Source organism: Thermobia domestica, chromosome 11 (assembly GCF_964235325.1).
Source record: "Thermobia domestica chromosome 11, izTheDome1.hap1.1, whole genome shotgun sequence".
Lineage (NCBI taxonomy): Eukaryota > Metazoa > Arthropoda > Insecta > Zygentoma > Lepismatidae > Thermobia > Thermobia domestica.
Genome location: NC_137464.1, coordinates 56895112 through 56920006, shown reverse-complemented (window position 1 = coordinate 56920006; position 24895 = coordinate 56895112). Strand labels below are relative to the sequence as shown.

Below are 24895 nucleotides of genomic sequence, written 5' to 3'. Positions count from 1 at the left end.
CCACTATTATTCTGTTACTTGTACAGCCTTGTAAGCTTGTGGTATCGTTACTCTTTCCACTTTATTTTAGGTATATAACAGTATTACTTTGTAAGCTGGCTATTTTTCTGAGTTTGTGACAATACTGATAATCTTCTAAGTTTGCCATGTCACTTTTCTAAGTATATGGTAATATGAGGACGCTTTAATGTACGACAGACTAGATTAAACAACTCTCTAATTTTTGCATTTCGTTCTCTCTCTGAAAGTTTTATTGAAAACTAATGGTTTACTAATTATTGTTTACATACTGAATGTTTCAAATAAAAAGTCCATTGCTCATACATCTCAAATTTTGAAATAAAAGGATGAACCAGAAGGTAAGCTAGGGAAACACCAGATTGTGCATTGAACGTAGTGACGGCGATAACTTTAATTTCTCGGAGGAAAAGCGGATGCTTAGTCATTTTTTGAAATGACAGCTACTTTATTATTCACCGAAAATAATAGTTTTATATTGTTTGACCTAGATTACAATGCAACATGTATGAGGAACAACCAAGGGCATTCGTATCCCTTTCCCCATTAGCACTGTCACTGCTCGAATAGAGCACTCTGTATCAGAGCCCCAGGGGATCGCCTAAAAATTTTAGATAGTAAGGTATATAACTCAATATATCATTGAAAAGACCATGATAAAGGAAACTAATTATGTACTATAGAGTTTTTTCTTGTGGAGCACTTAACTGAATGAAAGCAATTTAACCATCAGAGGAAACTCACAATTAAATGATGTTCATTTCGTAAACTATGGTCCAAACTAGAAACTTTGATATATCAAATTATATATCTTAACATTTAAAAATTTCAAATGACTGCCGTGACCCTGTGAAGCAAACAGAGCGGTTTACTTGATGTGATCTATAGCACTGTCCTGCTTCTCTTTTTATTTCAATCTTTTATCACAAGTAGTTTGTGATTTATAAGTGTTGAACTTTCTATTAGACTTTGCAAATACGGTTAAACAGTGCCCACTTCGTAAATGTTGTGGCAGAAAAGTTTATTAAAAATTATATTGACCCGTTGAAGAAGAAAACAATCATTACTTTTCAGTGTATGTAAACAAAATGGCATTCAAAATGGCTGTTGTCTAAGAGTTAAATGCTTATAAGCTGTTATACTTTCGAATAAACGATGAGGTTCTTAATTATTTTTATGTGTCTAGATTATGAACTTCAGTAAATTGTAAACCAGCAATACAGTATTTACAAACCAAATAAAGCTTGTAAGTGAATAAATACTTGTTTGAAAAAATTAAAAATTCCAAGGAAATACCTTTAAATAATTTCATCTAAAAACTTAAGATCCTTCTCTTAACATTGATTATAGTAACTTAAAGAAATCATGGAAATCTTTATTGACGAATGTAAAATAATAATAATAATAATAATAATAATAATAATAATAATAATAATAATAATAAAATAAATAAATAAATAAATAAATAAATCCTTATCACTTTCACTATCTACTCTCTTCTAACTATAAAAATATTTTGTGATTTACATTCAATGTTACGACAAGGAAAGCGTTAACTATCACTTGATCTTTCTTCCTTTTTTTAACTTATTGATTACACGTTGAGTTTAATTTCTATACAATTTGACTTATTTATCTGAAGATAATATTTTCCTAAACTATCCATATAATTCTGAAGTTAAAAGCAGCGATAGCTCAAAATTTAGTAATTTTATATCATCAACAATACTTGCAATATATTCTCAACTATGTCAGAGAATTTATTATTTGCACGGAACATACACTAAAGACACGAAATAGCCACTTAGCTTTCAAACCTCAAAATATTCGTCAACTAAATGTTGCGACGAGAGAAGAAAAAAACAAATATTAGAGAAAGAGCTCCGATAATGTATCACTGTCAGCCTTTATGAATGCTACAATTTTGATGTATACTCTATATATGAGAGTGTAACTATTTTTACTACTTACAGACAGAATTCGATGTCCTCTTCCAGCAGTCAGAACTGCAAGTTCATTCCATTCGGAAGATGTGTTTATATAATATTCAACAGAAGAAACAGCAAGATGATATGCTTGCTTGGAAGATCTAAAAATTGAAAGAAGATAATGAATGAACGGTATCCGTTCGGATGTTTGAAATTTAAAAGAAAAGTTAATTATTTAAGAAGAAAAGAAAGAAAAATAAATATTTAGTCAAAATTTGTGATTTTGATATCGTAATGCCTTCTTATAGCTAAAATAGAGTAACTTTTTAGGATGGTATATTGTCACACACACGGCTGATTTCATATTTCAAGCGAGTATAAACACCACATAAAGGAAAAATGCATGTGTTTCTAACCTTCTAAAACACTCCTCTGAATTGTTTACAACATATGACTAAACGCGTTTTTCTCCTTCATTCTTTATATCGTTGTATGAAAACCAGAGGAACGTTACTTTATTTTTGTAGGTTTACAGAAAAGAGAAGAAAAGGGTTGTCTTTTTATAAACAAATGTTGTTTTAATAAGATGATAAGCACATTAATACATTGCAGACAAGTCAATGACAAAGCCAACTTCAATAACACTCAAATAACACTCAAATGACTTTCAAAATTATGTTCATAATCCAAGCAAACAAAAGTTTTATTCTTGGATTTACGTTTCTTTGGTTCTCATACGACGGTATGACAATGATGATAATAACATAAATAATTTTAGTGCTTCTAATTTACATAATAACTTGCAGTGTGTAAATGAAGATTGCATTTCCTACTTCTGAAAAAATCAATACTTAATATTACTACAATTTTCTCATCTTCCAATTAAAATTCACACTATTATACAACTATTATACTATCACAAATTTATACAGTTCTGAGTCAACGCTACATCTGTCTGGTTGTAGTGTTGCGCTATATGGAGGTTATGCACTCTTCTCTACAGCGATTTGCTGAGTGTTCCTCTCTTTATACCTACCTGGTCACACGTTTACCCGTCATATTCTAGCACAATATTCGACATAGTCAATAATAACTGCAACCATACCGACATATCAGAAACCATATTTATCAGAAAATTAGAAAATATTAAACGGTTATCACACAACATTAAGATATACAGTACGAGTGCTTTCGCTAAATTATTCATCAAATAGATGAGAAAGATTTAAGAAGAAACGAAAAATTAAAGTAACACAAAAGTAGCTATAAAGCATTCAGTTGAGTGCCATTTGAGAATAGAAAAACAGTAATAGAGCTATTAGGATGAAAGTGGAGAGAGTTTAATTGAGAAAAATAAAATATCAATTGAGGAGAGTAAAACAGATGTTTGGTAAGAGTACAGGAGGGAAAATGATTAATAAATGAAAAGAAAGATTTGTGTATGTAAAGTAATAGAAAAATAAAAGAAAAACAAAGCGTTTAAGCATATAAAATATGAATTAACAAAAATTAATGAAAACAATTTATTAAGTAGTAATAAAAAGTATAACGGCAAAAATAGTTTCAAGTTTTTATGTAGAGAAAATTTCAACTCTTTTTCGAACCGCATCAATAATTACCGAAATTCCAGCATTGCTAATATCTCCCAACTATTTGTTACAGTACACACAAGTAGTTTTGGAATGAAGACTAACCATAATATATTCAACTACATCTTTCGCACAAATATCCTCAAAACCTTTTCCCCTGGATCTTCCATGCCCGTGAGAAAGAGATTAAAGCTATTTACATTACTATTTTATCCACGAACCATACTTTCTTTGTTTTTACAGTCCATAACACCTCACTTCATTACATTCACTCTGTTTAACATTCATCTATTTTTGATTCTATTATTTTTTTATTATTTTTCCTACATACTTTTCATTCTGTGTTATCTATCATCATTGTTTATCACCATCTCTCATTACTTTTTCGTTATTACACAATAATGATTTTTTTTTATTAATTTATATTTTCCCAAAGACTAATTTGTCTCACTAGTTTTATTTCCTTGAACTGAATTCTCTGCATTATCAATATGGTATCATTAGCTCTGTATTCTGTATTTTGCATTTATAGTGTTGCATTATATGGCCCATGGACCATGGTAAATTCCGCTATGGAAAATTGTGGTGCCCTCTTCCCTTGATGCCTTCAGTACATGCTTATTTTGCTTAATGGTTAATCCAGCCCTGGACAAAAGAATAAGTTGTCTAATATCTGTAGATCAGTGGCTCCTGATCTTATGCCCCGTTTCATAAATTATGCACGCTTCATGTCCCCTTCTTCCTGTTTGTTGGGCATATATGCTTTTAGATTGACTCTCTCTGCCATTTTAGATGCAGCATTGAATTCTCAAATTTCCAATAATAATAATAATAATAATAATAATAATAATAATAATAATAATAATAATAATAATAATAATAATAATAATAATAATAATAATAATAATAATAATTGGTCTAGGAATTAATTCGTGCGGTTGGTACGCACATATTGAAGCTGTAGTACAAACACAAAATACATAAATACCTTAAGAAAAATATTGTCCATCGCTAGCCACCACTTTCGCCCATCTGTCAGGCAATGTACGGATTCCGTGGCGAAAGAAGTCCTCATCCTTGGAAGCGATCCAGTCAGAGACCCATGTTTCGATATCTTCTGAAGAAGTAAACCGATGTCCAATCAAATCGTTGTTCATGCAATCGAACAAGTAGTAGTCCGAAGGAGCAACGTCTGGTGAATACGGCGGGTGGGGTAAAACTTCCCATCCGACATTTTCTAAATAGGTTTTGACCGGTTTTGCGACATGTGGGCGAGCGTTATCATGTTGAACAATAAGTTTATCATGTCTGTTCTCCCATTCTGGTCGTGTTCTGGCCAGAGCTTGCTTCAAACGCATTAATTGTCGTCGATAACGTTCTCCATTCATAGTTTCACCCGGTTGCAGCAGCTCATAGTACACCACACCTTTCATATCCCACCATATGCACAGCATAACCTTTGCACAGTGAATATCTCGTTTTGGTTGTGATTTACCTGGTTCACCTGGTTTCACCCAGACCTTTTTTCGTTTAGGGTTCTCGTAATGGATCCACTTCTCATCACCCGTAATAATTCGATGCAGAAACCCCTTTCTGCTCTGTCGTTGAAGCAGCAATTCGCAAATGGTTTTTCGTCTTTCAACGTCTCTGTCTTTCAATTCATGTGGAACCCAATGTGACATCTTTTGAATCATTCCCATGGCTTTCAAGCGTTTGGAGACTGTTGTTTGATCAACGCCTAATGCTGCTGCAAGTTGTTCCTGCGTTTGACACGAATCCTGCTCGAGCAATGCTGTCAATTCTTCGTCTTGAAATTTTTTTGGCTGTCCAGCTCGCTCTTGGTCTGCCAAGCCGAAATCACCACTTCTAAACCGTGCAAACCACTTCTGACACGTTCGCTCAGCTAGAGCATGGTCACCATACACTTCCACCAAAATATGATGACTTTCAGTCGCACTTTTCTGCATGTTAAAGTAATGCAGCAGGACACCCCGCAAAAACACTTTATCAGGCACAAATTGCGCCATGTTCACTTAACTACAAACTGGTGTTGTTGACGCTTTAATCCACTGCCCTATACTACGAACGATACGCGATGACAGGGGTTTGCAACACATGTGTGGATACACGGAACTGTGGGACGCTCCGTTCGTTGCGCCATCTCTTGTCCACCCGCACGAATTAATTCCTAGACCAAATAATAATAATAATAATAATATAGCTTTTCACCCTTTGATAACATGGTTACTCTGCTTCTGTAGGATTTTTCTTTATTTTCTAGCAAATTGTGAACTAAAGCAGTTCTCCCTTCCTCCTAGAATGCTACAGTGCTTTTTCATTAAAACATCTTTTCTATACTTTGGTTGGTTGGGATCAGTAAAACTGAGGGCAGGTAGTCAACCATTCAGAAGTTACGTCCTTCGGTCGCGCTACAGGACATGTGTGCTGCTGGAGGTCTCTCTGTGGGTCAAAAGGGAGATTTTCATCTTTTACTTTCTGATTTCAATCTATAAATTAGGAACGGTCGAGAATGATTCTTGTTTCTTATTTTCAAATGCTTTGGCAGATCGAGAAGCGTACTTTGAAATTTCCATTCATTCCACTCTTGCCAAGAAGTGTGAGAATATTTCTTTTTTTATTATTTTTGATTTTTGTGTTTGGTTCTTTTGGTTATTTTTGTATTATATTACGTACTATATAAATGGCACCCTCATCTGATAACTGTTCAATATGTAATTCATTAGTATATAGAAAACAAAAGACAGTAAGACGTATCTCATGTTCGAGTAAATCATTTAACCATAACAGTATCCATAATACATCAAAATTTGAAACTAATTTGTAATGAATCGCGATAACAGGTCATGTTTTGTGAATGAAGGCTAAAATAATTAAATTCGCGCTTATATCATTATTAAAACTGAGTAAAATTCGATTCTGACAATACAGACTATTTTTTCTTAAAAATAGTTTCAAACTTTCACGTATTATCGAGCATGGTTATTAAATCTTATATACCTTTAATCTTATGTTGATGAGGTAAAGTTATGGGGAAAAGAAAGGATAGATGAGGTGAACCAAAGTGAGAGATAGAGAAAACTAATTTTTCATGAGGTGAGTAGTTTGTGAAGTGAGGTAAGATGAGGAAGAATTAAGGGATGATTTCCATCATATTTGATATAACTGAAGACTGTACTTCGTAACAGCAGGGGCAGAAGAAAATTTAAGTGACTTCTAACAACACTGATTAACCAAAAAACCACGTAATACTTAGCCTCCAATTAAGAATACATCACACCACTAAGTAACTATGTATTATAAATAATTTACTTTTTTCCTATTTACCTATTAGTTGAGCACCATTGCTTCCACGCACCGGTTTGATGGTATATACATCATCATTATCCAAAAATTGATAGGTGGCGTGAAATCCTGTTGCGTCGAGTCTATCATTGGATCGGAATGTAACACGGAAGAACCTTCTGTCTGACTCCACCTCAAATTCTTTCAGTTGACCACAGTAACGAGGATACTTCCTGTCTCTTGTCATGAAATTAGAGAATTCAACGTAGTCACTGGCAGATATTGCTTCGCAACTGAAACAACAATACAAAAGTGTATAACAATAGTTTGTTGCATTTAACAAATGAGAAAATTTCATTGTAATGAAATAAATATATGCGTTGATATAATAACATATGAACTAACCGAACCTATTTCAAAAGCAAAATGTTATTTTGTAGAAGTCCATAGAAGCTCGTTAACAAGAATAAAGCTAACTCAATTGAAACATACAAATAGAGACTAAAATTACATAGACAACTATTTAATGAATAAAAAGAATAAATAAAGAATATGTAAAATAAAATAATGTACTATTAACATAAAGCTAGAAAGCCCGTTATAAGAACACTTGATTAACGGCGGTAAAGAATGTTTAGGTAGTGATCTAAACAATAGTTAATCAGCTACAAGAAAATTCTATTATTATATTTTTAATATGTTTTATTAGTAATAATCTTAAAGAGGAGGAAAGGAGAAGTTAAAACATAAAGAAAAGAAGGGAAGAGGATTTTAGATTTAGTTAGAGGAAAGAGAAAGAGGAACGAAAGCGAGATTAAAGCAGAAGAGGAAAGAGTAGTATATAAAATAAGTTATAGAAAATATAATATAAAATAGACAGGAAAACAAGAAAAAAGATTGGAAGAAAAAATAAGACAACGAAAGATTAAGAAGAAGGAACAATGCGATATATAAAGATATCAAGGAAACAGGACATGAAATAGATTGAGAAACAATAGAAGGGCTGGAGAGAGAAAAGAAAAACATGACACGGAAGATGATAGAAGCTCAATGGATTAAGAAAAATTGTAAGAAGATATTGATGAATTAGACGAACAGACTCTTAATTCATGAGTTATGGAATGCAGTACTGGACTGAATAGAACAGGATGAGTTAGAAAGAAAGAACTAAGAGACGTGGGAAACATTGTCGAATGTGCAGGTGTCCATAGTTTAGCAAAGGTGTGCAAATAATTGGAAAAAAGTACGTGACGAGTACCTAATTAAAAATTCACTTTTGCACATGTGGGTATAAAAAGTAAAGAGAAAAACATGACTGGATCTGAGTGAATGAGCGTAACTAATTTCACTTTCTGTTTCTATTTAAGTTGTTATTCTTGGATTGGTCTTTCATAGAGTCCCTGTGAAGGCGATGTTACCTTGCCGAAACTGTCACACAAGTGTTTTTAATATTTGCTACTTCGGTCAATTTTCTTTTATTAATATAGTCAGCTGAGTTATAAAGTGACCAGATTCTGCTAAGAGAAAAGTAGTACATAAATATAATAATTTACTTCGTTGGCAATACACATATTCTTATTTCATCTAGCGTTAACCCTAGGGTAATCATTAATTTTTGTTTTAAAAAAGGACTCAACAAAAGTATTCAAAGAATTCAACACAATTCCAAATATTTTCATGAATGGCAAATACAAGATTGATGAAATATATATATATATATATATATATATATATATATATATATATATATATATATATATATATATATATATATATATATATAAAAGCTTAAGTACGTAGAAGCATAAAATTTTGATGAAACATAAAAATGTGGTTCGTCTTAACGGTTATTTATAAATTATCTTGCAAACTTTTTCAAAACCGTTAACAAATTCTTTCCTTTAATTTATGACATCTGTTTACCAATTAAACATCAGTGATATTCAATACAGGTAAAATTATAATAACATTTGGTTATTATTAGCTGTTTAAGAGTTTCAGTTTTCAACTGAGATTTCACATCAGTTCACGAATTATTCGTTATAGAAACAACTCACTCAGTTGGAACATCTGCAGCAGGGAAGCATGTATTGGACTCCACAATATCATATACTGGTAAATATGGAATGGAATTTTCTTTAAAATCCTTGAATAATTCACTCCATCTTAAATCGATCTTCCTTTGAGCAATGTTCTATTCTTTAATTTCTTTCAGAAGTAGGATAGTTCTTTACATTTGTGATCTCATCAAACAGGTAGGAATCGTTTGCTTGTTTCCTGACTATTTATTAATTTATTTCAAGTTGACGTGGACATTATCCTATTCAATTACTTAGTGAAGTCTTGTACCTGCTTTACTGACATCTCAACAAGACCTTCTCAGTAAAAACAGTGTATTCCTAAACAATGGTTCGTTTATTGTTCACCTTTCCTAACAATAATCTTTTGAGGAGTGTTGAAAAACATGGAGGTTCATCATTCAGAAGAAAAGTGTCTCTGGTTCAAAATGTTGTGAATAAAGAATGGAACATTAAAATATTGCAAGTAAGTTAACTCATGATATTTCGCAGGACATTTTAAAAAAGAAGTACATTTGTCGATTTTCTAGGACAGCTCCTTAAAAAAACAGTACTGTATTGCGAAAATCAGTACGTCTGGTCACCCTAGAGTTATGTAAATTTAATATTGTATATTGGTTGATCTTTGCATATATTTGAATAACATATTATTTATGTTAGTTGACGTTTCATAGTCAAATATGTTCTACAGTGTTATTAGCGTAAAAGGGAGAATATAAAATGTTCAAAGATAAATCTCATTTAGATAAACAAAATTATATCATCATAGTTATTCTCCCAGTATTAGTAAGTTCACTTGGCAAAAAATGAGAAGCCTTCAGCCATTCTTTTACACTTTACTAGGAAATTTTTGATTCTGTAGCTTTAGCCCTTCTTCAAGTTTTCTCATATTTTTTTCTCCTTTTTTATTTTCAGATTCCGCAACAAGTGTTATATCATTCTCAACCCGTATACATCTAATCATTCTATCTCGAACCGAAATACCGTTTTCATTATGCAGTCAGTTTCTCACTATTGCTTCTTTATAAATATTAAGTAACAGACAACATTCCTGTGAAACTCCCCTTCCAATAGCACTTTCCTCTGCCATTTCTTTCCCTATTCTTACACTTACTTAATGATTCATGAACGAATCTTCGATCTTTATATCACAACCCAATCTTCTTTAGAAGTTTGATCAATAATTCCTAGTTCATACGTTCAAAAAAGTTTTCTTCTACATCAACAAATAAAATACAGAAATGTTTCCCTTTTTCGATAAACCTTTCACCGATTACTCTTAATTAAACCAATTACATCTCTTGTGCTCTTATTTCTTCTAACCCTTTGTTGTTCTTTCTCAACGTTTTCATTTTTTTATCCATACAAACTTCTATCCAGTTTAGAAACATAATTAATGCTGCATGTGATATCAAACCACTATTTCTGTAGTCCTCACATGTCTCTGGGTTTGATTTTTTGTAGCCAACGGTATTATGATTGTGTTCAAGAAATCTTTTTGTCACTCTCTTGTTTCATATATTTTACTATAGAGTTGGAAAAATTCTTTCTTGCAACGAATACAATTCGTATATTATTTAAATGATACTTTTCTGAACATATTATATACTTATTTATTTAAATTAAAATAAGGAATAACAGTTTCAATAACTTAGCATTATATTCATCAGACGTTAACTGGAAGAGATATCTTCATAACATTAAATCATTATAATTTTTATTGTTACAGTTTACAATTTTAAATTTTAATATGAAACAATCATGTATCGCTATAATTTACTGTTTCGTTTTTAATTTATAACATAACTATTTTCTTAATTATTATTATTTTCACTTTTCTCTTTTATAAGTATTATTTTAATAAATTATTCCAAATATAAGTTAATTATAAAGTTTGCTTTCAATTCCATGTTCTATTACATAATTTTATTTCTATTGCTTCTCTTAATAATTTCTCATATCCCTGAATTTTATCCTTCAATTCGTTCTAACAATTTATCCCGTAATTCATGTATTTGAAGTTCATTTGCCCAGTTCATTAACCTCACTTCTTTCTTTCTATTTCCTTAGACCTTGTACCCCTTCCCAATTTATATCATCCCTCGTTTCTTTAACATGTTCGCATATAGCGTCATTCTGATCAGAAAAGTATCAATTATTTTAAGCAGTAGTTCCAGAGATAAGATGGATGAAGTTACATGTGGTATATTATCTATTCTGATTGACTTTCCATTCCTCATCTCGGATATTGCCTTTTCAAATTCATTCCGAAGTACGTATGCTAAATCCGTTGTCATCCTCGTAACAAAATGATATTGTTGAGTTTAAATCCTCATGTGTAGTATTCTAAATAATAAAGAAAAATATGTTTTCATGATACTAGAAATATATCATTTGTTGCCGATAATAATTGATATGTTTTATTTTACTGGAACAGATTATTTATTTACTATATGTGTAAAAATAATACAGTTAATTAGGAGAGTGTATATCTTCTTCTAGCAGTGAAACACATACTACTTGTAAACATTAAGGAACAACGAAAGCAAGTACGAAAACATTATTAAAGTTATAAGGAGGACTTCCAATTAGTTGTCCATCTTCAATGTATCTACACTATAATTCCCTAGCATGAAGGCTCTGGTCAACTCAAAGAGTCATTACTGATGGTGATATATGGTTAATACATGAACTTCTATTGTTGTTATTGCTTCTTGCTAGATCTCTTGGTTATAACGTCTGTTATCTCTTGGTTATAGCAACTTCCCAGTTGCCTAACGATGCTGAATCAACATAAACAATTCTGTGCATTTAGCAGACCACTGCACTCTAAGCAGATTAAATACATATAGATTTCCTCAGCATATAAGGGAGATAACCATTACGTAGGCCAAATGAAATTGACAACTTACTATCATTCTATAGTAAATTGTTCTTTCGAAAATGATCAAAACGACAGATATTTAATACCACACTAACAACACTTAAATTGGAATATTGTTTATCTTACATCATCACCATCATCATCATTCATCAGTTTACTCATTCTTAAGCGTCGTGACCTCATTGACTTTGATAATCACATGTCCACTGTACTGTCGCCATTTTGTATGATCATCATCATTTCTTAAGGCACTGTGAAGAGATAAGACAGTTGTGTGTCTTATTTGTTTTGTGCACCTGTAAGAAGTCCGTTCCTCCTGCTCTTAATTTTGCCTTTAATGTTGGTTTTATGTATATGATCCTTCTTCTGCTTGCACGCATTCCCGTGCAAAATCTAAGATCTGGAAGGACCGAGCAACCATAAACCAGACCTTATCTTATCTGGTCGTATATCAAACCTTATTTTTCAAATTATATATAAATATTACGATTTCATTCATTTATCGTATACGAGTGTGTTTGAAAATATTTTCATAAAGAGTTGAGAAAATGTGTACTTCTTTTTTGAAAAATGAATTTATGCTTTTTTTAAAATATATATATATATATATATATATATATATATATATATATATATATATATATATATATATATATATATATATTAGTTAAGGGTACAGGAACATTCCCAGTAACTTCTAAGGTGTAAATTTATATAACAAAATAGGTAAAAACTTGTGAATCTAATAAAAGTAGTCGCACATTAGTATACATTTATATAAAATAACAATACATGTAAGTACTTACGGTTCCACTCCCTCAACATCAAAATAAGTGAAGTGTAAGTGGATTCTCTCCATTCCCTGTCCATTGAAAAAGTAGTGGCATTCAGTCTCTCTTGGATAGTAGCCAGGATAGTTAGGACTGGCGAAGGAGCCGTTTGGAGATTCTATACTTTTATACACAAAGGCGCAAGGGTAATTTGGTAGTTGTCTTCCTGAATTTATGCCAAAATCTGTAATTAAAATTTAATTCGTAAATTATTTTTTTTAGTAAGATAGCTGAGCCAAAGTAATTGGATGAGCCAAATAAACATTTCACTTACTTTAAATACTGATTGCTATAAATTCCTTGCACTTTCAGTCTCTCAGCTCTTCTCTGGGGTTTTGTTTAAAAAGGATAAAAATAAGTAAATAAAGTTAAAAGTAATAAAAACACCACAAAAGAATCGATTCACTGGGGAAGAGTCGTAATGATAAACCTTATCAATGTTTGCTAGTTAGACATCAAATAGTTGTTTTCTTTTCAGTATATTCTATTTCCCGAAAGATGAAAATTTGCTCATGTAACTCCAATTTTCAATAGATGGATCGAAAGTAATAGGTTCATACCAACCTTAGCTCTGTTTTATAAAAGAATCAAAGGTATTGTTTATTCAATAGAATCCATACAAATGTCCCACTTTTCATTGCTAGTGTGCATACGTCTTTGTTAAACATAGGTAGTAATCATACTGGTCTTATACAGTATACGTTAATGCATCTTGAAATGAAAGTTCCAAGTTGACTCCTAGTCTAAATCGATTTGGGGAAAACCTTAATTCTGTTAATTTTTATTTACTTTTGATCAAAAAGTTATGGATTTGTGAGAACTGTTTCTGATTTGGCAAAATGTTACCTTTAGAACAACAACTTTTATTTTCAAGTTGTTATTCAAAGTTTTATTTAGAACTTCAATAGTACTATTTCCTGAATTAGTTTCTGTATTTCCTCTGTGATCCTTTCTTGTGCCATTACTCATTCTTTTCTATATTAATGACATTCCTAAAATTTTTACTTTTCTGATGAATTGAGTTTCTGAGAAATGAATGAAGCAATATAAATAATATGGAACTCTAGTTTTAAAAGACATATTTTGTAGCAATTTTTCTACTCTCTTTTTCCATTTTGTTCTGTTTGTGAATTATGTATCTTTATTCTTATTGCAATATTATTTATTTATTTTTTCTATTTTCTTCTTTCAGATGTTGTAGTAATCACTTGTAGTTGAAATTGTCCCATTAAATCGACATAGATAATATATAATATTTATCAAATCAAATCAAATACTAAGAATGAAAATTATATTCTGTTTGAACTTATAAATTATTTCCGCTTCAAGATGCAGAGATTGAATTAATATGATTTTTGTTCGTACAAATGTTTAAGCAACTAGTATATCGGATATTTAATATGAATATTACGGAACATGCTTTCTTATGTTCTGTAAAACTCAGTGTGGGAAGTAACAAACTACAATGTTTACCGGGGCCGCGGAGGTTCAGTGGTAGAGCGTTCATAGGGCCCCTGGTTCGATCTTACCTCGTGTCAAGTAAACTTTGTGGTAGACAAACACCATGTGGATGGGTTTTCTCAGGGTTCTCTCATTTCCTCCCACTTTCTTCATTCTACCATTTCATTCATTTTTCATCATCACCGTCTCCATTAGCCCAGCCGGCATAATCGTGGGAGTAAATCTGAAATATTTCATTTTTTTACAATGTTTATCCATTGTAATAATTTTTTTGTGCATACTCATTTCGAGGGTATTAACTACGTAATGTTTATTTAAACAGTTATTTTATTTACACATTTAATTTATAAAGTATCTTCTCTATGCTTCCTCAGTGTCTCTTTTGATTTTAGTTAATGCCTTAGAAACAATAAAGAATATAAGTCAGTAATAATAATAATAATAATAATAATAATAATAATAATAATAATAATAATAATAATAATGACCAAAATGCTTCCTTGTTTGTTACGGCTTCGAATCAATCATAATTTACATGTTAATTGCTTACCATGTATTGCATTGTTGTTCACTTACATACTTTAAAATATAATTCTTGTTACATGGTTATGTTTGTTTTCTTGGCTCTTTTTCCAATTATAGTTTCTTAGCAACCTATCTATAACAGACTTACTGTACCTGCTAACATACATCATATGTACCTTGTCTTGCTCTAACATTAGGGACCTTTAGTAAAAGTTTTTTAAGTATTTAAGGGTTGGACAACTTATAGTTTCAGTTTCCTTCTACGATTATGTAACACACGTTTATTCTTCAGCAAATGAAGTTCTAAAAACATTACCTATTGTTCATAGTTATAACGTCGTGTTTGTTTTTAAAAGTCATAAATATTTGATCAACTTGTTTGGTATTTGCTCTAGCTTTTGAGAATGAACTTCAGCTACAGAGTTCCATAATAGAGGTACATACTCTAAATTTGATCTTACAGAAACTTATGCAATGAAATATACGCATCGATATTGTTAAAATTCTTGTACTAAATAAACAGAAATCCTAAAGATTATCGGCATCTCTAGTTATTATCTTCACAAATTCATCAAACAAAAGCTGTTCGCAAAATATTACTGCTGTATCTATTTTGTAAAATTTTAAAAAAAAGTTTATTCCATCTATACAACAGGGACGTAGCTAGGGAGGGGCACGGGGGGGGGGCACCGGCCCCCCAAAATCTTGGTTTGGCCCCCTCAAATATTTATTTAAAATTATGTTACAAATTGTTTTTATCCGACAATAAATGAAAAAATTATCAACAGTAAACTGAAATTATTCGTACTTCTAAGAAAAGGTTATTTTTAAACCCATTTATAGGCTATTTCTTAAACATTAAGTGAACGGTAATGTGAGTATAAGATCAGTAACTTTGGGGCTGGGAGTCGTCATTTTTAACATTGCTAGGTTCTTCCAGCCCATAGTGATTCCAGCCTTATAGTCGCCTTGAGGTGCCAAGGGCTAAAAATCTATGCGAATGCACTTTTCACAATCGACTAACAAGTAAAGGGTCCAAATGGATGAGTTGAGATGCAGGATGAGGCATAGTGTACCTGATAGAGTATGTGAAAATATTTTTATGTGCAAAATTATAGCGGCTGAGCATCATAAGGAACGGAGGAGGAGGGTGTCAAATTTGGTGGGAGAAGGGCTATGTTATGTTATAGAAATATATCAAATAAACTGTTGAATCGTAAAAATTGTGAAAGATAGAGAATTAAAACAGTGGTAGTTTCACATATTGACAAGGGAAGAATGGGCAAAGTAGATCAGGAACCTCCGCCGCTATTTTGAAAACCGTCATTTTGAAATATGTCATATTTTTTGAAAGGTACTCACGTGATATATCAATTAGGGCCGACATGTTCTTAAACAGTCAATTATGAACTTTAGTGATCGTTATCTGTACTTATTTGGAGAATTTAGGACCATCTTTATAGTTATTTATGAAAATTTAGGAGAATGATGACAACATTGTGAACGAGTTTGTCAGAAAATTCTGCAAGGAAAATATATCTGTGATTGGTGGCATTCAAGCATGTCATCCTAAAACAAAAATGTTATTGATGAAGGAGGCAATGGAAGAGTTTGCTACTCAATTCGAAATACATTTTCCTGAATATGAATTCGTTATTGTAAAAATTACGTAGAATCTCTTATGGAGAAAGAAATTACAAATATCTCGGACCTGCGAGCTGTTCTGCCCAAGGCAATTTTCCCCCAAATTACGAATTTGTTGGAAATAGTTTTGACTCTACCTGTGTTATCAGCTTCTTGTGAGTCTTCTTTCAGCATGCATAAGACTCTCAAATCCAGTGGCGTATTTACGATTTTGTTTCGGGGGCTTTGCTAACTTTAGTCCTGGAAATATGAAAATTCTGCAAGATATGTCATTTACTTTAATATAGTAAATAAAATTTCGGGGGAGGGCTTAAGCCCGAAGCCCCCCTAAATACACCAATGATCAAATCATATCTTCATTGTAAGTCTGGTCAGGACGGAACATCAGCATTAGCCGCACTTGAAATAGAACAAGAGATAGCCCCTAAGCTTGAAGAAGATAAAATTATTGACATAGGCCTATTCAGAAAGTCGTAGCAGATGCGCTACAGTTTGTGTCCAGCAAGTAATTTGTAAATGCAATGTGGCAGAACCTTGTCAGATGGATGCAAGAACAGCATAAAAAGTAGTGGTGTAATATTATACCAATATTTTACCAATTATTATTTTATATGTACTTCGTTGATTAGATTTTTTATGCTTACGGACGTTCATGTATTGTAGGCCTCTTTAATATTCATATGTTTGAGGTGCACGGAAGACGTTAACGATTTTGTGAACAATAAAAATGTATATGAAGGAACTCAAGATCTTTAATAAATGCTAAGGTTTGTTAATGCTTATCAAATTTACACGATAGTCAGTTGAAATTATATTGAAGTTCAGTATTGAAATTATATTGAAGTCTAGTATAGGCTATAATGTTTCTTTAACTATGTAGAATATTACATTTTAACGCAAAAATATAAGTCTTGAGAGCTTGTGTGTTCAGTTTAGGTAACCTCATGGAAGTCATGTCACTTTTTTAGAGTAGTTAATGTATTACCTGTTACCTATTACTTACTATATTATTTATAATTATTTCTCAAGCTACAAAGTATATAAAGGTACAAGGCGAAAATGTACAGTATATACAGGGTGTTTCAAAACAACACCGACAACGTTTGGGAGGTGATTCCTGACACTACGATAAGACAAAAAAGTATAGACACACACACACATATATATATATATATATATATATATATATATATATATATATATATATATATATATATATATATATATATATATATCATGTTATTTCATTTGCAAATATGGCCCCCGCAAACTCAGAACTCTGGCTACGTCCCTGCTATACAACATCTGCTCACCACATGGTTTAATATTCTCGTATATGACAATACTTTTATCTTATTTACATTAACAAACATTTTATTATTATTAGTCCAATTTACTACGTCGTCTTTACAATATTGCAAGCATTATACATGAATATAATTTCTGATAACTTTGTACAGTTTAACATCGCCCACATACACGAGGGTACTGTCATTAAATTAATTCAGCTAAATCATTTATAAAATATAATATAAAAATAATATAAAATGATAACAATAATGAGTCAGATAGTATTTTGTTAAACGGTATTTAGTGAATTAATAACTCTTTCAAGTCTTTCTTATAGGCTAGAAATCTGTAATTATTAGTTTATGTAACCATTTTATGAGAATTGATCGAGTTATTTTTCAAAATCGTAATAATGTTCGCTGTTAAAAACAGTGGGGAGCATAATCTCTTTCATAATATGTGTAGTATTTTAATATATATAATTGCTTAAGTCAGTTTTTTTTTAAGAAAGTGGTTTATGAATCACAAAATTGGTCCTTGTGATGTACCTTTATTGTCCTCTTAGATTGAAAAAACAGAGAAATTAAAACTCAAGTAAGTTGTTGTGTATCATATACTAAAAATAATAGGATAGAAAAGTTAATAAGGTTGATAAGGTTAATAGATAATACAAATTCTAACAGCACATACAAATGTATTACTATAAAATATTATTAGTTACCTTCAGTTATATCTTTAAAAAATAATATGCATTTCCTTTTTCAATACTAACATAAAAGTAAAATAATCAACATGCTTTTAAAATGTAAGCTTACTGGTATTAACATATGCTACAAGAAAGAAAAAGAAAAGACCCTGGAGGGAACAGTCGGTCAGAAAGGTCAAAAACCTTTTCAGGTCAACCATTCTGAATGAGGTTTTCCTGAATTTTCCTCATTTACACCAGGAAAACGTCGGAATGGTACCTAACACCAAGGTCCTAGGCCATTTTCTTCCTCCCCCCACTTCCTCGGGTAGTGTAAACGTAGAGAGATGTCATCTCTCATACATGCTGGACTAAATTGACAATAGATGCCGGAAGTCCAGAAATATATATAATTCCTATTTTTTTTTTAAAAAAAAAAGAAAAGAAAACAGCTTTACTTTCGAAGGAAACAAAGAGTAAAGTGTTCATAGAACATTTTGACTAATAAAAGTTGTCTCCACTTGAAAACTATTTGAGAAACGCTGGCTCAAATATATAGGAAAGTATGCAGCATAATATTTTTTAATATATATTGTAATATCCCACGTGGTACTGTATACAAACAATACGCTTGTGTTTATAAACACCACCATATATTATAATTTTACGACAGTGTATTACGCACCACGTGGATTTACTATAAGCAGCAGACGACGGACTGTTGGTTCCTACGAAACACATGATGACATCGGAGTAGCAGCGCCACCGCCGCCAGCGCGCCTATATAATGGGACGGAGCCGGCAGTTCTTTATCAGTTCTCTGGTACCGCTCTATAGACTTTCAGTGGAGTCTAGGAGGTACACTCATGTCCAAAATTATTGTCGCGTCTTCTTGTAAGACTATAATTTGATAATGATTTTGCAGTGTACTTTTAATACTGATACTATGTGTATAATCAGGAAATGTACATTTGTGGTAAATTTCATAGGAAAAGAATTATACATACGAAAATTAGAATGAGTAAAACAAAATGTCGCTAAATGGACAAGAAAGTTTTATTTTCGTTTTATTGTTCTTATTTACAGCTCTTTTGACATGGATTTTGCCACATACATGTCTTTGCCGATTATACACATACTGACATTATAAGAAGTACCGGGCGAATTCATTATCAAATTATATTCCTAGAACAACATATTTATAGACATGCGACAATAATTTTGGACACGAGTGTACCTTCCCTATCCGAAGGGCCTTAGCTTGCAGTGGAGCTAACGGTTCCTATCCTATCCTCTCCGCTGCTTGAAGTGAAGTACCGGCAGAATCTTCCACGACCCGGCCAGGCTTGCAGTGCAATCTGAAGGGAGTCTCAAGCCCCCTCTACTTGCAGTGGAGTAGAGCAGTTCCTACAGCCCCGCACGTAGCACGCTACTGAGGTCCTACTCAGACCTTGTCTTAGAGGAAGTGTAAATTTAGTATTTGTTATTACTATTGTAAATATTACTGTATTTTTTAATAAAAATGGTAGTGGAAGTCGATTCCGGACGCTCATTTAATCTACCTTGTCCTACCTATAACCTATATGAAACAGAGTTTTACAATACATACATACATACATATATCTATATATCTATATCTATATCTATATCTATATCTATATCTATATCTATATCTATATCTATATCTATATCTATCTATCTATATATATATATATATATGTATGTATGTATGTATGTATGTATGTATGTATATATGCTGCTATGAACCAAAAATGTGTCAATACAAATTATATCATTAATATTATTTTAATTAGTAAACAACTGAACATATGAAGGAGCATACTTACTTTCGGTGAAGGTATACAGAGCCTTAAACCCTCGGGAATATGGTGATGAGAGCATTCCCCTGAATTCTAAAGTCATCCGGGGACCACTGGACATTAATGGTATGGGAATATTGCTGGCACAGAAACTATCAATCTTTTCCATTCGACCGTCAGTATGTACAAAGGCCATTAAGGCATCAGTCATTTCACAGCTGAAACAATTGAAACATATTTCACATATTAAAAAAAAAACATTAAAATATTGGGTTATTTTTTAATAACTTTAAAATTAATTTGCAATATGAAAGTTACCGTAGAACAAATCGCACTGAGCTTTCGACATACAAAAGGGAGATATCATTGTAACGGAAATAATGTCTTACGAAGAAAGACAGGTAAAACAGAGCTAATACTTTCGGTACAAAGTTATTTTCAGGCATTAGATAAAGGAAAGGACATTTAAAGACACTAGCTATATGCACGTCATTGTTTTTTAGAAATTTAAGTATGAAGAAATTAATTAACTGGAAAAATAATTATACTCCAGTCACCCGAATTGGCTATGACATCAGCCAATAAGCTCGCAGTGCGCTGTTACTAAACCTTCATGGAGGAATCTAATCATTCACAATTGTCCACAAATACGAACAAACTCAATTATGGATGATTAGATTCCTCCATGAAGATTTAGTAACAGCGCACTGCGAGCTTATTGGTTGATGTCATACGCCAATTCGGGTGAAGTATAATATAACCAATTGCGATCACTATCGTATAGCTAACTATGTAAATCTATACATAGTAATTTATAATCTATAGGTACTAAAATATTGTTATGAAAACTAGTTTCTAGTGTTCATTTTCTGTTGTTGTGATCAGTTTTCGAGTTATTGTTTATTGACGAAATGCAAAAGGAAAATAATCTTATACGATTCACTAAAAAAGGGAGTAAGACGAAGCTAAGAATAGTCTTTAGGAAAGCCGGCTAGATAGACCTGAAAAATGAAAATGAAGTTTTTCAATTTGAGATCCCACGATTATGCCCTTTCGGCTAAGGGACACGGATAATTAAATCACATAAATGATTATGGAAAAAATGATGGAATGAGAATGTGGGAGGAAACCGGAGTTCCCGGAGAAAAACCACAGACACGATTTTTCCACCACAAACTTACTTGGCTGGGAGTCAAACCAAAGAACTCACGCACCAGAAGTAAGCCCTCTACCAGTGACCTACCGCACCCTCAAAATAGACCTGAAGTTTTGCCATGGTAAATGCTGTATTCAAAGAGTTTAAAGAGGATTTCTTTTGTATTTCGTTTCGTTCAAGTGATTAAATACAACTTTTTGCAATAATGGTACTGGAGCTGCATCAATGAGTGTATTATTTACCTTGGTACTCTTGCTGCTAAGATATATGATTGTCCTAGCGTCTATCACGATACGTATATACATACTAATACAATACCAGGGCAGTCAGAAAGTTTTCCGGAATTTTGTTGAAGCTCTTTATTAGCACCAATATAAGTATACATTTACTTAATCATCTTGAAAGCAGGCACCTTCGGAACATATACATTTGCTCCACCGCTCCTGTGATTGCTGGAAACGCCAACGAAAGTTCTCTTTTGTTATCTTCCCAAGTTTAGCCGTCGCGTTAGTTTTGATTTTTTGTATGGTGGAGAAAGGCTTCATTTCTAAGCTTGGGAAGAGCCAAACATCCGATGGCACTGAACTGTTTATAAGACTATCAAACTCTCTGAATCAGATTTTCCCTAATTTGCACATGGACTTGATATTTGCGCGTTGCTCAATCTGTAAAATTGCATCAACTGATCACCACACACTTCCTTCGTTCAGCTACACTTCTCTTACATTGCCTGTTATCACGTGTTCACAGTTTCCAAATTCAGAATTAAGCAACCTAAGAACCGTAATGATACAAGATACACCACAAACGTGAAAACTACAACATTCCAGGAACTTTTTTGACTGTCCTGGTATATGTTCTGATTGGTTTTGTAGTGCAAATAATCTTGATTAACAGCCAACTAATATTACTAAGTTATCGTATTGTCATTTAGCGAAAGTTATTGTGCTCAGTTTGTAGTCAGATACAAATGGTTTAAAATGTCTTGCTTTGCGTAAAATAAATTAATTGCAATAGTGCCCTTAAAATCTCCCGCTATCATCCCAAATTAACGCTTAAAGACAAGATTCAAACTTTGCTCTATTTTCAACACTTGTTTTAAGTTAGAATAACCAAAATCCACAAAATATATTCAATCTATCGTTTTAGAGAGGCAGTTACTCAATAGTAGAGCACTTCTCTACGGTGCTAGAGTTTGCCGATTTGATCCCAAGATATGTAAGTTTATGCCGGATAACGTTAGGTCAGTAGTTTTTCAGGGTTATTCCGTTTCCTCCCACAGTCTAATTCCACCAATTATTTCGTAATAGTTTACTTTCATTAACCAACTACAGTAGAGCGTCGATTATCCGAACGTCGGTCAACCGAACGACCGCTTAACCGAACTGTGTACTCGCTCGCATCTGTTACTCTCCCATCCTACCGTCTATCATCCTCCTCACTCCCAAACCAAGTTTCCCCCAGTAGTCGCCGCACTGAGCCACCGCTGGCGGAACATTGCTTCTAATGGGGCCTTCATAAAGCGCTGCTGACCGGCCAAGCCGCCAGTCGCTGTGTTTCAACAATCAGCACACTTCTGTCGGTTTGGCACTGGCTGTAGAAGTACAGTACAGTACAGTACAGTTCGATTATCCGAACAAACCAGTTTTCCGAACACCCATGTCCCCCAATTACTTCTGATAATCAACGCTCTACTGTATGTTCTTTAGCCCTCAGAGCATAGACCTGGGACAAAAATATATATATTTAATTTCATTACATTTTGTCATTTCGGAACTCGCGGTTCTTCCAACTTCCTATACTTCCTAAAATCTACCTAGTGTTCTGTATTGGATAAAGGAAAATCATAAATTCCTTTAGTTGAACCCATCAACAACCATCATCATCCTGTAACACATTGATTCCTTAAATATAAACTAATTATTTACCGAGCAAAACTATATATTTTCATTAAGATTCAACACGTGTTACAGTTTCGCTAACTAACTCTTTGGCTTTATCAGATAGTGTCTGATGAAGCCAAAGAGTTAGTTGGTGAAACTGTAACACGTGTTGAATTTTAATGAAAATATATAGTTTTGCTCAACAAATAATTAGTTTATATTTAATTATAAGAAAGCAAAATGTCACAATTGATTCCTTATTTAACTTTAACTGAGTAAACACCTTATCACAACTTAGCATACCACAAAAATTTGCCATGTTCATATGTTCAAAATCTCCTATTGAAAATCTCATTTTTTCCGTACAAAGAAAGATACAAGAGCATATATATATATATATATATATATATATATATATTCAGTCTGTCCAGAGGCGTCCACAGGGTTAGAACTCTAAAAACTTCCTAACTCATCATACACTTTTGCACTTTCTCAATAAAACTATAGTTATTTAACAGGGAAATGTTTGATGTAGCATGAAAATTTCATCTTACACATCATCTGTACTCTTTCTCTTATAAAAACAATCTAGTTCTATTATTCTTTTCTGAAAATAATTTGAAAGTATTTTACAATTACTTACCGCCTTTTGGGGTTCAGAAAAATATCCGTGAAATACAGTGCCGTGCCCTGTTAAATCAGCGTCCTGGGTGAAAGTATACGACGGCGCTCCCGTACATATGAGTGAGGTCGACAGACCAGCCGCGAAGCGCCACCATGGTTGACGCGAAGCGTAAGAAAATTTTCAAAACCCTGCTTTTCCTTGATTTTCAGTACTTTTTATTATTTTTCCCTTCCATTTTATAAATGTGCATGTATTTTACTAACATGAGTAACATTTTTCCATATGTCTTTTCTCTTTCTTTCTTTTCTCTTTTCTTCCAGAATCTTGTAGCTCCTTGCTCAGGTGCTCTGGGCCACCGCCCAGCTCGCCTTCTCCATGGCATGTCACTGCTTAAATACTACTAGACGTAGTGACTTGTAGTATCCCCCCCCCAAAAAAAAAGCTTGAAACACTCCCAACAAAAAATTCTGAGAGTGCGACTGAGTCTATCTGAAGCTTTCGGCCTGAAATAAACTGCCTATAACCTTTCTTTCTCACTGTTCTCTCTCCTCTTTCATCTTTCTGTCTCTCCCTCACTCTTTTCAGAAGCTTTTATTTATACAACTTCTACGAATGAGATTATTGATGGTTGTGACTAAGGTCGCTATTATTATTTGTTAATTTTACTTTTCCTTTATTATTTTTCTTGTCTTTTATTTGTTTCTGACCATCTTCATCTCGATTCCATTTTTTCCCGTGTCTCATTATTTGAATTTTTCTTTACTATTTTACATTATAATTATACAATCTTTTCTACAGCGATTTTCTGCCTCTTCCGCTTTTGAAACTTATCTGGTCACAGGTTCACCCGTTATGTTCTAGCACAATATTCAATATATCTTATAGTAACACACAACTATAAATTGGAAAATAATTTAAACATTATCTCACAACATTAAAGATGTACATAACAAGTACTTTCACTAACTATTTCATCAGATGAACGAAACAGATTAAGGAAGAAACGACAAATTAAAATAACTATAAAGCATTCACTTAGGAGCCATTTTAAAATAAAGATTCTGTAATAGAGTTATTGAGATGGAAGTGGAGAAAGTTTAATTAAAGAAAATAAAACATGAGTTTAGGAGAATAAAACAGATAATTGGTAAGAGTACAGGAGAGAAATGATTAATA

The 24895-nt window shown here is 32.6% G+C and overlaps 1 protein-coding gene across 1 annotated transcript in view; it reads right to left on the bottom strand.

Moving 5' to 3' along the window:
- Positions 1-24895, bottom strand: part of LOC145664075 (suppressor of lurcher protein 1-like) — a 938444-nt gene that overhangs the window by 21157 nt on the left and 892392 nt on the right. Inside the window, exons 11-14 of the mRNA XM_081730414.1 lie at positions 20083-20273; positions 12607-12814; positions 6881-7131; positions 1990-2107 (exon numbers count right to left, since the gene is read on the bottom strand). Of these exons, the coding sequence (XP_081586540.1) occupies positions 2055-2107; positions 6881-7131; positions 12607-12814; positions 20083-20273 (703 nt within the window). The 3' untranslated portion in view covers positions 1990-2054. The remainder of the gene's footprint in view (positions 1-1989; positions 2108-6880; positions 7132-12606; positions 12815-20082; positions 20274-24895) is intronic.